This window comes from Condylura cristata, unplaced genomic scaffold (assembly GCF_000260355.1).
Source record: "Condylura cristata isolate star-nosed mole 26May11 unplaced genomic scaffold, ConCri1.0 scaffold00020, whole genome shotgun sequence".
NCBI lineage: Eukaryota > Metazoa > Chordata > Mammalia > Eulipotyphla > Talpidae > Condylura > Condylura cristata.
The window spans coordinates 34,713,013-34,729,621 of record NW_004567121.1 but is presented as its reverse complement, the minus strand read 5'-3'; the positions used below and the strand labels follow the sequence as shown (position 1 = coordinate 34,729,621).

The following is a 16,609-nucleotide window of genomic DNA, read 5'->3' as shown; positions in this document are numbered from 1 at the left end:
GACTCTGCTCTCAGGGTGGACATTGAGGGCTCTGCTCTCAGGGTGGGCATCGAGGGCTCTGCTCTCAGGGTGGACATCACAGGACTCTGCTCTCATGGTGGACACTGAGGTCTCTGCTCTTAGGGTGGACATCAAAGGACTCTGCTCTGGGTGAGCATCGAGGGCTCTGCTCACAAGGTGCCTCTTCTAATTCTGGGTGGATAAAGCACTGAGGACTTTTTTCCTCCACTGGGCACAGCCTGCCTTGGGGTGGGCTGGCTGTGCCCGCCAGCCCAGGTTTAACAAGAAGTCTGCTAGGCCAGTTGAGAGAGAATCTCTGCTGTTCTCTGACATCTAACCCCTCCCCTGGACATCTGACGGCCCAAGCCTGCCTTCAGCAGGAAGCCTAGTGAGTGGGTATAGCAATGTCTCACAAGCCTGTGGCATCGGAGTCATTTTCCACCCACAGGCCTCACGCTGCTCCTTGGCTATAAATCTCCAACAGTCCCTGCTCTGTGCCAGGTGAGCCTGATCTCATTTCATCCCTAATGCAAAAATTTTAACATCTATTGCAACAGTCCTCGGTAGTCTTCCTTACCAATTTTACTAAGAGCTGGAGTAAATTTTTCTATAACTACATGCATACAAAATGGGCACAATGCCAAAATGCACAGGTGTGTGGTTATTGTGAAGGGAAGCCCCATTTTTGCGCCCCCACACCCCACCTCCCCAAATAGGCAGGCGGTGAGTGATGAGCAGGCTGCCTACATTCAGGCAAAGCCGCAAACAGTAGAGCATTCGGTACAGACCCCAGGACGGCAGGAAGGCCTTCCCAACGGACTGGGGACTGTGTTCTTAATAAAGAAATTCTGTCACAGTGAAAGCTACTTATCCTCCTGAGATAGGAATTAGAAATTCAGTATGGAAAACTTGGGGGTTGCAAACTACTACCCATTTTTACAACATTTGCTTGAAAACCACTGTTAGCTTGAAAAAAAATAATAGAACTATTAACGAGATAGCCACACATTGCAGATATTTCAAATATAAACTTTGTTTCCTATAACAAATACATAAGGACATAAAAATCTATACATAAAATTGCTCCCACAATTATGAGCATGTTTTTCATAGGGATGGAAACCAAAGCTTTAGATAAAATATAACTCTGAGCTCCCTGAGTACTTGCATTAATCTATAAGCACATGGCATACATATCACAGCTCATAAAATGCTTCTCAAGTCTCATGAAAAAGTGTGCTGGCTTCCCAGTCAGACCAGCTGAGTCCAGAACAGACCTTTACCCTGTTCAGCACATACAGTGGTCACGCGCAAAGCCTTAAGGAGGCGCCTACTCGCCTGTGGCCATCAGCTCCTGACAGTGCACGTTGGCCGCCTTGTAGTCATGGAAGCGAAGAGCCTGCTCAACCAGCAGGATGAGGACCTGTCCACGTCTTTCTTCTGAGTCTTCACCTGTAAGCACGTGCAAATGACTTCATAATTACAGCAGTATCAATCAATTTGGAAAGTCATTCATACTGTCTTTCAAATTACTTCAAAGAAGAAGAGATGAGACTAACTGGAATAGACGGTGTGGGCCCAGGATTTCCTTAACAGAAGGTATTTAAAATGGGGACGCCCGTGGAAGCAGAGGAGAGCGCAGCAGTGGCCAGGGGCGAGGGAGGGCCGTGGGGCACTGTTGGATGGGCCCGGTTTTGCTCCAGGTGACATGTGGAGGACCATGTGACCCCAGATAGTGTCACCCTGTCCAGCAGCACAAACCAAGCTGCTCGTGCGCTCGGGCGTTGTCCCTCCGAAGGGAGCCTGGAGCTGGTGGTGCACTGCTGAGCAGTGGGCCGGGATCCAGCTAACACGGGGCGGCGGGGGTGGTAGTGTTGCTGCAATTCCCCAGAGAAACCAGAGGGCGCTCAGAGAGGTGACGAGAGAGTCCCGGTCACCCGGCGGGCTCAGTGGGCTCAGTCCCAAAAGGCCGAGCCCTGAGTGACAGGAACGGTGAGGTTTCCTGCAGGTTGTGTGAGAACCTTGTCGCCCGGCCCAGAGCACGAGCCTTCTCCGTTGTCAGGGGCGGGGCCAAGGCAGCCACGGCAGCTCCCGTGGGCCAGCTGCCCACTGCAGGGACTTTGTGCTCTGGGGAGCAGCAGGCCCGGGAAAGGAGCAGAATCTAAGCAGACGTGGGAACTTCCCGGTTCAGTCACAGGTGGTGCAGAGGCAGAACCCCACACTGAGGCAGCAAACACAAATCTGAAACATCTGTGTGGAGGGCCTTCCCGGAGTCGTTCTCCTGAAGCCTCTCCCAAGCCGAATCCAGCCTCCTCCTAGAGGTCCAGCCTCACTGGCCAGCAAAACCTCTCTCGGCCCCGCCTTTCAAACCCCATTGGTCCTTTTTCCAAATCAGCTGTTTCCAAGACTTGGCCAGGGCCGGAGCAGGCCTGAAGCTGATGGTGGCCAGTGGGAGCTCAAGCTTTGTCCACTTTCAAAACCAGCTCAGGGTTCAAAACCAAAACCACACCAGTGCATCCAGCCCACCTTGTGCCATCTTGCATGGAGCTGGGCTGGCAGGTGTGCGGGATCTGATGCCCAGGCCGGTGTTCAACCCGACCCACACAATCTGCCGTGGGCTCTTTTTCTCTTTCTTCCCTTTAAACTCAACCCAGCTGCGCAGGGGTCACCACAAAGCCGACTGCCCCGCTGGAGCCCAGGGTGATGCCACTCAGCTGGGAGCCCAGTGCCCTCCACACAACCAGGCTCCACGAAGACTTCTCTTACGCGCCCCCACATACAAAATGAGATTCATGCCTCTGCTGTCAAGGACACGGCAAGAAGGAACTTAGATATAAAAACATAAAATGAGATTTGTCATTTTTCATTGAGGCAACATTGCCTTACAGCGCTGTATATATATGATTTAGAAGGATTGGTTGACTCCCTTCAGGCTGCTGTACATGTGACATTTTATATGACGATGGATCAAATGGTCACCCTGAAATTCAAAACTCAAATACTTAACTGTATTTAAATTTAGAAAGTTCCAATCTGAGCAGATGATTAAAAAGAAGAACAATCATAATAGGTCTAAAATGAATGATCTCTAGAAAAATATTACAAACAAAACAAAGTTCTTTTGGAGACCAGCCAGGAACATCATCAGACTAGAAAGCTATTAAAGAAAAAGATTTGGATGTTTAGTCTGCAGATTAATGATGGCCTAGCAAAGCTTTGGGCTTATGAAATATAAACTAAGTCCACAAATTCTATGATCCTCACTTACGAAGATGTAGTTTAATGCCTTGGATCACAGTTAAAGTATTGCTTCTACCAAACAGAACAAGGCGGAAGTGGTGGTGTGGCAACTTCCGAGACAAAGGCATAAAAGGCAGGATAGGGTCCATGTTCTATTGTGCACTAACTGCTCTAGGAGAAACTCTCTATGGTGGAGAGAAGTCCCAAGTCCCATGAGGGGTCATGTGGCAAAGAGCTAAGGACATTTGCCCAGAGCCAGGCAGGAGCCACGCCCTTATCCAACACCCATGTGAGTGTTCGCTCAGCAGCGAACTCTCCATCCAGCCCGCCTCCCGGTGGAGTCTACAAACATGTCTCTTGACAGTGGGAGGCCACATGTGACTCCCTCCATGAAGAAAATACAATAGCAATGAAGCTGCCTGGACTCTCCCACAAGATGAGAAAACGGTAGAAGCTTTTGCTGGTTTCTGGGACACCATGTAAGTTATCTGGTTACAGTGAGGCCACCAGGTGGAGAGACCACACGGAGAAACGGACACAGTGACAGAGCTTTTGCTTCCCGCAGGTACTTAAGTCTCTCCAGTCCCGGTGCCAGGCCATCCTCTGGCTGAGCTATCCCTAACCACGGTCTGACTGCATTTTTCATAAAGAACCTGAACAGCTCTTGCTGACTGGTAAAAAGAAGAATGTTAATCCCATTAAAAGTCCATTTAGTTTACCAGAATCATATAAAAATACCTCTTTCTACATCAACAAGTCACAAAGAGAAATGGAGATGAATCCTAGTAGGTGTGAAGAAGATGGGGGATGGCGCTCCTGCCAGCTTCAGGGTTCTGAAGAACTTGATCCTTCTGAAATTCTCCCCTGATGACCAGAGTGCATCACAGCACGTACACCTTTACTCGTTGGGTCTCACACACTGGGCAGTAGAAGCAGGGGGCAGTGGGCCCCTTCTCCAGGCGGGAGCGAAAACTCACCTTCTAGCAAAGGTACAGCACAGTCAGGACTAAACGCATCTCTGACCTCATAGGCAACTTCTCTGTTCATCCGAGATGCTACCTGATGGGAGACTGGCCCTGTCCCAAGGTTGGTGCCTCTGCAAGGCTACTGCAAGGCCAAACGCTTGTGCTATACTTTCAGACAATCTTCAAACTTTACTAAAACTTGACTTTTAGAACCTTATTTTAGAATGAGAGTCCTATACAATGCAACCTTCAAACATTAATAAATGTGTGCCCACTAACTAGCCAAGCCTATACATCTTAAAGCCAACAATAAAAATATCAATCCTTCATTCTGAGCTTACAATCTGTGACTTGGTAAAGAACCTCAAACCACTGCTTGCGAAACAAAATGGCCAACATCTGTTCTTGCAGAGATCAATTTCTGTCAAGAATACCCAAGAAAATTATTAAAAGATGCTGGTAAGCAGAAAGCGGGCTGAAGAAGCATGAACTGTAGAGGCAGGTGTTCCGGAAAGCCATGATGTGCTCTACAACCTGCTGTGCAAGATCGTACCCATCTTTGATCCTCAATTTCCATTATGAAACAGGAAAAACACTGTCATCACCACCACATCGGAGGAGATAAAATGAGATCACGCATGAGGAAATCGCACCTGGCAGGGCACGCACGAATTTTTCTAAGAAACTGTTTATGTTCAAAGACTATAATACACCAAATCTAGACTCTGAAGGTGAATGACAATGCAGGCTTAGCCTAGAGTCACGTTTCCTGATTAGAAATGGCAACTGTCTGTGGTCAGTAGCCTCACCCAAAGCCCTCTTCACTGAAAGGAGTCATGGGCCAGGAGCTCAGTGCAGGTAAACACTTTTACAACTTGCCGATCTTACACCGTGCCAAAGGAAGCTCCTGTGCACCCATCAGCATATGCCTGACAATCACCTAGGATGCTGTCAAGAGTAACACAGCGTATTCTGCAGCTCGGCATTCAAAACTTACCTGCCACCCGCAGCAACTCAGCAAGGTCCAGAAGCTTGGCGGACTGCTTGTAGCACATGGGGAACTGGCAAATACATTCCTTGATGAGGCTGATCCGGTCGGAGCGCAGTCGCACTACAAAACAAGGGCCTTCCTGAGAGACCAGAAGTCAACCCAAACGCGCGGTCACCTAGTACTTGACAAGGAGGCCGAGAACACTCCGTAAAGGAAGGCTTTCAAGTAAATGGCGCCTGGAAAACTGGCCTTTCGAGGTGGACTTTGGGTGATAGGTGGTGGGTGTACTATGTGGCAGTACCCAATGGGAGCATCCAAATATTACCTCAATTAAAAATGAACTCATCAAAAAATTAACACTGTATATAAGTTATATAGTAAACATACACTGCATATACTTTATATAATTATAACAAACATATATGTGTATACCAAGAATATAAACATATTAATTCTAAAACATAAATATACCCTTATGTTCAATATATGAGACAACCTAAGTGCCCATCAACAGATGATAAGAAGGAGAGAGACACAGTGTGTGTGTGCGTGTGTGTGTGTGTGTGTGAATTGCAGGACTGGTTAGGGAACGTTCTGGGTAAAGTGCAGTTTCCATTACACATATTTACTAGAATACCAACTCAGCTATACTAAAATAAAGCTTGTCATTTGCAACAAAATGGAGAAAACTTGAGATTAACCAAGAGCAGATGGAGAATCATACCTGATAATTTCACTTCTATGTGGAATGTAAATAAAGAAAACAAAGTCTTGGGTACAGAGAATAGATTGCGGTGAAGGAGGCTGGTGGAATGGGTGAGTCAGGTAAGGGAGGTGTATGCTGAAGGCAGACACCAGACACTGGCGGTTACCAGAGTAAACAGACGGCGACGAGAATGCAGTGCACCTGAACCCGGTCAGAAAATTATTTCAAGAAAGCTTAGTTAGAACGCACCTGCAAATAAGAAATGACAGCCGACACCTATAGAGATTCCACTATAATCATACTGAGAAACTATCAACATACAGAGTTACTCTTTAAAAGCAACTTTTTGAGGTGCTGATTAATACCCCACTTTTTAAGTGAGGAAATGTAAACCAAAGAGGTTAGGTGCTGTCCATCTCCCCAGCAGTAAGCGGCAAAGCTGGCTTCAGGCAGGGTTTAGCCACAGTGCTCTCAGTCTGGGCGACAAGCCCAGACCTTTCACGGAAAGAACACAGGGAAAACTGAAGTGCCTACAATCTGCTCGTTTGAACATCAAGAATCATTTATGCGAACACCCCAATTCCGGGGGAAAGTACACTCATGCGCACAAGCACTTCACGAGACTCATGGAACAGCAATCGCTTCCAGATGACATGGCTGTGGCTGCTTCCATTAACCCATTCGTTGTGATTTAGCTCCACCGCTAGCTTCCCGGGTGCGGAAAGGCTCCTCCTGCGGCGCAGGCACAGCCAACGTGGAAGCAGAGCACAGACTTCAAGCGCCCTGTGCACGGGGTGCTAAGGACAGCGCAGCGCTGCACCTGCCCTACACGGCCGCCCTCTGCCCCTGTGAGGACGGCAAGGCCAGTCTGCACCTCGGGGTAGCTGTGGCCCCCACGTGGCCAGCAGCATGCAGAGGCGCTGCTCCCTCCCCACTCCACATTTCTGGCAGCCATTCCAACAGGAAACTCCAAATCAATATGTCAAGCGGGAAAGCTGTCACGACATGACAGCAAATGTCTTTTTAAAAAACTCCTCAGTCAGGAAACTTCTCAGAAGCCACAGCAAAATAGCAGGTTTGGGCGCAGCTATTCACACCCGCCCCTGGGTGTCTGAAGACTGTCAGAGAAAAGGCGACTTGTGCCCTGAACAGAAGGGCTCCGCCGTCAACAGCATCGAGAGGACTGAGAAAAATGTTTGTTTTACACCAGTCTGCTCAATGAGACAATAGCTGCGAGGAAGACAGCATGCCGCAGAGAACGGCTAAGTACCTGGCCTACCCAGTAAGGGCGAGAGGTCTGGCGTCCAGGTGCCTAGCAGGGAGGCTGCACTTGAAATGTGCTTCGGGGGAGATCGGAGCGAGTCAGCACACTTGAGAATAAACTGAAACTGCTTTTCAGTAATTTGGATCAATTGTCACTATTGTAAGAAGTTTTGAGTTCAGCAATGACGTGAATGGTACAACGCAATAGATTTTTGTGTTGCTTAAGCGATCACATTGCAGACCTCAGCTTCCACAGAACATCCACAGTTACGCACACATCATTTCCAAACAAGGATACCCAAAGTCCCAGCAAGGCCGGCCATTTCCTGACTGCTGAGTGTGTCCAGCAAGCGGAGCTTCACGGCCGTGTCGAGAGCTGACTTTCCGGAGCTGGCCTGCCGGGCTCTTCTGCTGCGATGAGCCCCAGAGCAGCAGTCTGCAGAGGGGTCAGCGCGGGGCTCGCCAGGGCTGTGAGACGCATGACAGGCACGGGGTGGCCCTTTCCACGTGACAGGCAGAATTTTTTTTTTTTTCAATAAAGGGACATGGAAACGTACGATGAAGTGTGACAACTGCTCCAGTGAGTCACATCCCGAGGGCCATTCTGACTGAAAACTGCAGGGGGCAAGGAGGCATCGTGGCCCTCAGCGAGTCCCCAGGTTCAAAATAAGAGAGGAGAGACGATTCTAGGGAAAATCACCAAAACACGGAAGGAGCTCAACAGTCTCTCCCACCCACATCTCTAAACCTTTCCGAGCAGAAATTAAAGAGAAGTTCCACAGACGCCGCCCACGTAGACCACCAAAACCCAGCACGCCCCCACTGTGGGCCCGCGGCCGAGGTCTGAAGTGACTAAAGCCTACTTTGGACTCAGCCAGGCCTCACAGCCTGGGACATGCACACCCCTAGTGCCTCAGGAGAGGGTGACAGGTGACCGTGACGCAGCAGACCTGCTTGGCTGGCACTTGCCTGATGTTTACATTTCAGTAAGAGAATATGAGCAACGTTAGGTCATGGCAACAATTAAATATTAAATGAGAAATTCCAATCATCCCCTTTTAAAAAAATACTATGGGGCCTTCCCTGGTGGTGTAACGAGTGAAAGCGCGGCACTATGAAGCTGTCCGCAGCCACTGCAGCACAAGTTCAATCCCCAGCCAGGGAGCTCACCCATGTAGGAGTCCTCTCCTGTCTCTCTCGCTGCTCCCCTCAGCAGAGTATTTCAGTCCATCTGCCTGTTCTGCTCCCCACTCTGCCTCTCACCACCCCCATACCTCTGGCCTGTAGTCATACATATACTATAGACCTAGTTAAAGAATAATCTGCAATAAACATAAAAATAACTATTGTCATTTACAGTGACTTCTAATGTATACAACAGAAATCAACCATGGAAATAAGCTATATACCAAACTGGTGAAAGTCTGAGACACTCATCCATTGTCCTGAAATTCTATTTCTGGTTTTATCCAGTAACGTACTATTCTGATACAAATGCCTTTTTTTTTAAGTGTCATAAATGTGAACTTTAAAAAGATGATAAGAAGCATTGGCTCAATTTTTTTCTTGTAGATTTCTCTCGAAAAATGGGGTAAAAGATGGGATGCTGCAAAGGGGTTAAACAACCAAAGGACAGGAAGGACAGTTGATGAGCCACTTCACAGGGTTCCGACCTTACCATGCCGCACCTGCAGGAAGCCCAGTCTGCCTCCCCAGGTATCTGTGTCTTATGCGATCAGGATCTACGCTGGGAGAAAAGCTGAGCACTGAGCGTCTTCACCTTCATGAGCTAGCTTCTGCTTGCTCTCACCTAGAGAAGTGTGTGCGTCATAAAGGCACGACTAGTTTGGAGAATTCCATCCTTTTTAAACTTCCAGATAACAAAATCAATGTTGAAGTCTCAAAGGGCTTACCAAGGTGACACTAACTCTCTACCTACAACCACTCCAGGTGCGTCATGCAATCAGTCCAGTGAACATATCCCTACATGCAGTTGCTGAAACTGTAGCCGCCTCCGACCAATAAGTACATGTTATTTTAAGAAAGAAAACATACAAATTTGGAATCATAGGTGTAGGACCCCTATTATTACAGAGTTTCTACAGTCATCAACTTTACCTAAACTGTAAGTGCTTATAATGACTGTCCTCCATCAAACTGGTATTAAATAACCACCCACGCATGAGGAGGGGATGCTGGGCACTAGTTCATATGCCTGCGAGTCAGTAAAGACTGATAAAATGTCCCATGTGGACAGTGATTATTTTTGATAATGATAAAATTTATCACTGAGGTTAAACTATTTTACTAACTGAAATGTCACAGGATATATCTGTATTTTCAGGGCAGATCATTTGTACCATTGGGCAAGTAGGTAAAAATTACACTACGTGGTAACTGCAGTTAGGTGCTAAAGAAAATAATCTGCAGAGAAATCTATGCGATACATAGTTTGCCGGATTAGTACTCATTTGAGGAACATAATTCCAAAATATCCCCAAAGCAATTTGTTCATCAAGTGAAAATTCTCCCAGAACTAGAGGGAAATCATGATATGTGGGGTGGAAAGGAAAAGCTCCCAGTTTTCTGGAAGGCAATACTAATTTAAAACTACTTAAATGGCCAAGTTTGCTTGGTGCAGTTAAGGATTTACATTTGTTGATTTTAACATTGGCATTAAAGCTAAGTAAATGTATGTGATATTCTGATAACAAAAAAAATAAGAATTAAACAGGACAGAGGTAAGTTAATGCAAGACAAGACGAGACTAACACAGAACTATGTAGAAAACTGACCTTGCAAAGGCAGGATCTTTACTCCAAATTCTTCCAGACACCCAAGGGCTTGGATTAGACTTAGCTCCTCCTGAATGGCTGCAGGTCCATCAAGCATCAGCTGTAAGCAACATCTAGAGAAGAGAAGATCGAGTTTTAAAAATAAGCGACAACTTATGTCCAGTGAGCTCCTTCTTAATATTCAACAACATGATGTTCATATTTATCAAAATCTTAATATATTCCAGGTGTTATGCTCGGTCCTATCATCTTACCTAATCTTCACAGCAAGACTGGGGCAGGCAAACAGCACAACCTGCTCAGAAGGAAGCGGAAGCTGACGGCAGAGCAGCGAGAGGCCTCCCGTGCCCCAGTGAGGGCAGAGGGCTGTTTCAGGGTGGAGCCACTTACCTCTGCGACCCGCTCACTTTCACTGCCAACTCAAAGGGAATGAGCATATTAGAATCTCAGAAAGGGGTCAGGTAACTTTCAGTCATTCTTGTAGGAAAAAAAATAGTAATGACTTATTTAGTTACAGTTTTGAATCCCAAAGAAAACAGAGTGATGTAAGAAGCACAAGGACATTTTCCTGGCCAAAAAAAGATTCAGTTGATGCTGAAGAACTGACATAAATGTAGAAGAAAAAAAAAAATTACTAGCTACTGTAAGAATCTGTGATAAGGATGGAGTATTCTAAGCAATCTTTGAAAAATTTAGAACAAATACACCTCAAGAAGCACTTTGATAGACATTATTTCCTTTCTGAAAGGTGCATGTGCAAGAATAGTGGTCATGGGCCAGACAGATAGGCAGAAGTCAGCCAGGAAGAGCTGATGAAGGCTAAAGTCACAGCCCAGCAGTGCGCTATCGGCCCCAGCAGGCACCGAAACAACCGAGTGACAGATACAGGCCTGGCTTGGTCTTTGCAAACCTGGAAGACGTCAATGGTGAGCACCAACATATACCACTGTTTCAAATGTAAGCGGTGAATAGCCTATTTTTGGTAGCTGTCAAAATTATAATCAGGCATACCACTGAAACAGCATTCCCGTACTAGGAATTCATACCACAGCTAGGGTCACACATGTCCAGACCTAACTATCCACATTCACTACCAGTGCTTTTACAAGATAGACACTAAATCAGGAGTTAACCAATCAAATACACAGAAGTCAACCAGTGGAATAATCTACAACTATCAGGAAAGAATGAAACAAACCTGTGTGTATTCAGAAGGAAAAACTTTCAAGATAGGTTGTAAGTGAAAAACATAGGCTATGGAAAGGCATGCGGAAATATTAAGTACTTATGGGTGACTTACAGAAGAAGAGGGTGACATGTAATAAGATATTTCAGAACAATACATAGGAAACTGGTAAAAAAAAATTATATATATATATATAAAGAAGCTAGGGGCCTTAGAGCAGGGGAGACTCATTGTCAATATCTAGCCTTTATGTGTTATTTGAGTATTTCATCTTGTGATTATTGCTTCCTCATAAAAAAGAACCAGCTAGTAAGTAATAACGGAACCAGTAAGAATGCACGGGCAATTTTCTATAGTCAATATAATTATCAGCATTTAACTATATCAGGCTCATGGGTGGCAATAAGTTTGGTGCCACACTATACACATATGACACCTTTTTCAAATCAAGTTATGTCCTTGTGGGAGGAAAAAAAGAGAGGGAGCGAAGGACACCATAGGAAGCATAGTTTTTAAAATGATCTCTGAGAACACCTGCCAAGAAGATTTAGGTCAAACACAACTCCCAATTTCAAAGGCTATTCTATTTTATATTTTCATCATCTGAAATAGAAATACAAGCCCTTGGGGGAAAAGGAAAAAAATTACTATTTTAAACAACTTTGTCAAGTTCAATAACATGGTTTGAGGAAACATGACTCACTCTATAATAAGGTATCACTGGGAAAAAGTTTTAAGTTTGGGCTGGAATTGAAACAACTACTCATCATTTGGGGGAGAAAATAAATCTGAATGGTGACCACATTTTATTCAGTTAAATTACGAATAGGCCTAGAAATTCAATGTAAAAATAAAAGCATCAAAGGAATAAAAAGCAACAGAAGAAACTTACTTACTGGCCTAGGAATTACAGATATTTCAAAGAAAAACACAAATAGAAACTATTAGAGAACAAAATATCTTTACTTCTATCAACTTGAAAGATAAATTACATACAATAAAAACTTGCCAATACAGTTAAAACATTCAGAATAGGCAAAGAACAAATGTCCCTCCTACTAAAAACTTTCCCAAGAATCAGGAATAAAAAGGTGAGCACCCCAGAAAAAAATAAAAGCTAGAAACAGACCTCAAAAGAAAAAATGCAAATGCAGGTGTTTACTAGGCAAAAACTGAAATGTCAGCAATTAGTTTGGAGAAGGGGCACAGCGTTGCCCTACTAACTGGGTAACATACACCAGAATGTCCTGGGGGTCACCTCTGCCGGTGCCCCACCTTCACCCCTGCAGCATCACAGCAGCAGGCGGGCGGCTGGAACCAGCCTTCTTACCCGTTAACATTACAACAGCCCGAGGAAGGAGCCTATTATTATAGTCATTTTCCAGCTGAAGAAGCTGACATCCTGATAACTGGCCCAAGGTCACAAGGCTGCTCTGGCCAAGACAGGACTCTACACTGGCATCTCGCTCTAAAAACCATGTACTTAACCTCAACACACGGCTGCTTCTCCAACAATGAAGACAGGAAACTCGAATCCAATCAAATACAGTCTAAAAAGAGCTGGAAAAATACAATTATGCCACATGATGTTTTGCAGCATTAAAACGATGGAGCTCACTACGTACGGGCATACCTTACCTAATCAAACGTGCCGCGAAAAAGAATACACAGGGCTACCTTGTAAAATTATATGTGAGTATATATGCAAGAGTTACAGAATGATTGAGTGCCTAACTTTTGTTTGTTTGTTTGTTTAAAAGAAAGACCATATGATTCACTTGTCAAATAATGTAAAATAAAATGCAAGGCCTCTTACAGACTGTTCACAGAGAATCTGAGAAGACAGAATAAAATTACAAGCCCGGCCACAGGAAAGGGGACATGGTAAGAAAAAGCAAATCAGCAATTCTCAAGGCCGCCATTAGACTAAAGGTACGTCCAGGGGTATTCAGCGTTTCTATCAAGAAATAAAAAGTCAGAGCCTGCATGAAAAACTCGGGTCCTCGGGAAAACTGCCAATTGCCTTGAGGCAGAAGAATAAGCTGGAAAGTGTGGTTCTCGAAATGAATGTGGTCAGCTCAGCTCTGAGCAAGAAAAAGTAGAGTCGGTTTGGGACAGAGATCTCAGACCAAGAATCAGAGAATGGCCCCAGATGTCTAGGAGTGACTGGAGACACACCCGAGGAGGGACACGCCAGGTGAGCCAGCACGCAGAGCTGAGAGAGACAAGCAGCTGGCGAGAGGGCGGCCCGGACCCGCCTCTGCCATCACTGCAGCTGTGCAGCTGAGAACAGTACGGTTATCCTTTTGAAAGTCTGATAAGTCATGTATTCAGAAGCAATATATGTTCTATTTATTGACCAACAATCATTAGGCTCTTAATTTTATTTAAAAAAAAACAAAAACAAAAACACTTTAAATCATGAAGATTCTTCTAAAAAATCAATGTAATTCTATCTAAAATATAGAGAATTCAGATCATAAACACACCTCCTCAGTGTCAACAACAGAAGGGTACTAGAATATCAATATAAAAGAGTCACAGACAGGGCTGATTTTCAGCCTAGAATTTTCCACATAGAAAAGGCTTTTGAGTTTGGTCATCTGATCTGTCCTTTTTCCGTTAACAGAGTGGAGGCCGTGAAGAATCGAGCCATCACCTACCTGCGCTAAGACTTCCCAGGGCTGGGGTCTGCAAGCCACTACATACACCTTTTGCGAATGAGAGGCTCGTCTTACAGCCAGCCAGAATGGCTGTGGGAAAGCGTGCTGAGGACAAGGTCACAAGAAGTGGATGAATATTCATAACATAGCCATGTTTATGCAATAAGTAATGGTGCCCCACACACTTACTGTCTGGAAAGGCTAAAACCAACACTGGAGTCGTGCACTGTGACCCCAGACGCCCTCTCAGGGAAGAAACAATTACTCACCTGGCCAGGTCCATGCAGCTGTCTGTGAGGCTGGTGGAGGAGTTGAAGTACTCTCTGCTGGCAGCCAGCACCAAGTCCACACTCTTCTCATAACCAACCCTGTGCTGGGTTTTCCCTTTATGGGCCGCACAAGCTGGGGGATTTACGGAACAAGCACTGCAATGCATCATCTGCCCAGCCAAGTGGATGTTTTCAAGGCGACTGGAACAAAGAAGGCTTTCTGTAAATATCTGGGAAAAGAGGGCACTGGAGTTAGTGCTGAAAGAGGGGGACTTGGTTCTCAACCAAATGAAGGCTCTAATATTCTAATGAAGTAAGTGAGCTCCACATCCACCCTAGAGGGGGGCTGTTGACCACCAAAACGCATGAAATGACACTGAGCTGCACAATCTAAAATGGCTAACTTTATGAGAATTTCACCTCAGTTTTTAAAAATCCATCTTTTAGGGAGGAAAAAAAAATTAACTGAATGAACCACAATATTTTAACATTTACAATGAATACTCGAGTAATAATTTTAAGGTTTAAATTTACTCAAAACAGAAACCATTAGAAATGCTGTCCCACGGACCCTCCCTGGTGGTAAAACGGTTTCAATAAAGCACAGCACTACAAAGCTAGCCATAGCCGCTTCAGCACAAGTCCAATCCTGGCCAGAGAGCTGACCCACAGGGCGCAGCAGACCTCGCCTGTCTCCTGGCTGCTCCCCACAGCAGTGGATTTCAGTAGATCCGCCTGTTCTGCTCCCCACTCTGTCTCTGGGGGATCCTCTCACCTCTGGCCCGTACCCTAGTTCATGTATGCATAAATAAATGAAAATAAATCTTTTTTTAAAAAGAAGAAAGAAATACTGTAACATTTCAACCTTTTTAAAGTCAACATAGTTTTAAGGTAACAGGGTTTAAACAATCTCACACACTAGATGGCTGTGAAGGGCAGCCAAGGTGAGCGCGACAGAGCAGCTGAGAGCTGCTGGGTGTTCCATGCCATGCTGAAAGGCACAGCTGTTTTCTGATTACTGATACAGAAACAGCAGGTAACTGTAAGAAGGGTTGCCCAATGAAAAGTTCTGCTTTCAAAGAACACTCGGAGCCAGAGCAAATTAGGAAAGATAGGGAAGCAGAGAGACAAGTGGTCGGATGATTACAATGAACAGAATCAGCGATGCGAGAGAACTGAAAAGCTCATCTCAGCAGACAGAATATGTTTAGTGGCTCCAAACTATGGGAGTGAGGGAAGTCGAGTGAGACTCGGGACTCCCAGCAGAGGGGCAACCCACTAACTACACCCGGTTCACCCACCAGAGACAGGGAGGGGAGGGGAGCTGTGGCCCACCGAGTGCAGAGCGCGGCTCAACGCCCAGCACTGGCTCAGGAACACAGCCCAGGACCCAGCATTCGTCGCCTCTCAGCCCAGTGAGAAACTGTAACCCCAAAGCAGCTGAAATGCAGCTGATTCAGACACAGTTACCTCGTAGCAAGCATCGGAGTCCAGACACGTGTAAACAGTCTGCCGCATGGTCAGCATGTCCTGCAGCAGCGTTCTCCAGTGGGACTCACTGACAGGAGGCTGCCTGGTGGGGCGGGGGGTGGGAGGAGAAAGCATGGTTCTTCAGAACTGGCCCAAGGTAAAAATCTAAAAGTTGGCATCACCATTCTATATACCACACATATTTGAAGTAGAATAAGGATGACAGTAGACTTCTGATTGGAAAAAATGCGAGCAAAGACAGCTGGGCACCGTCTGTACTAGAGCATCCTGTACAGCAGTGAGTGTATCTCAGAGATAAAGATGAAATTAAGAGACGGACGTGTTCTTTTACGTCAGTGAGGTGAGGGCTTCGTGGGTATTTGCATGGCTCCAAACTAACTATGCCACATTGCAAATTGGTGCAATTATAATTCAATGAAGTCAGAAAGGAAAAAAGCAGCACTTTTTAAAACCCTGTGCTGGACTCAGTGATCTGTGCTTCGTACGTACTTCCACCTGGTGAGCCTCGTCAATCTAACCATCAGCTTGCGTGCCTCCTCGGGGCTGGACTGAGTGTCCTTAACAAAGGAAACGGGTTTCTCAAGGCCATGTTTCTCCAAAAGCTCGGAAACACTGTCAGTGGGAAAAGAGTATTTTAAAACCTTGCTATTAAACAAAAAAATACTAAGAATCTTAAACATACAAGTACCAAATGCTCACTATTAAAAAAAAGGCAACAGATAGAATGACCCGATTTTTCCTGTTACAGCAATTCTTAGCAAAGAAAAATCTGATGACTACATATAAAATCATGTTTCTCCTACTGACTTTTATCACAGTACTCTTGAAACAAGTAATATAGTTTTTAAGAATGACTTATTAGTTCACATCTTTTAGTTAACTCTCCTGTACTCATGAAGCAACAAATTGGTAAAATAACCCAATCCTATCATGTCAATACCCACCTTTAACTATTAACAATCTTATTATATTTTTATAGGAGACTGTACTAGAAAAGCAGTAAGCAAAGGATAGGAAAGCCACAGGAACACCCCCCAAGG

At 45.4% G+C, this 16,609-nt stretch overlaps 1 protein-coding gene across 1 annotated transcript in view; it reads right to left on the bottom strand.

The window, feature by feature from the left end:
* The window catches only part of NBAS (neuroblastoma amplified sequence), a 227,094-nt gene that overhangs the window by 95,506 nt on the left and 114,979 nt on the right, over window positions 1-16,609 (bottom strand). The window contains exons 32-33 of the mRNA XM_004686434.2: window positions 5,203-5,316; window positions 1,339-1,452 (exon numbers count right to left, since the gene is read on the bottom strand). Of these exons, the coding sequence (XP_004686491.1) occupies window positions 1,339-1,452; window positions 5,203-5,316 (228 nt within the window). The remainder of the gene's footprint in view (window positions 1-1,338; window positions 1,453-5,202; window positions 5,317-16,609) is intronic.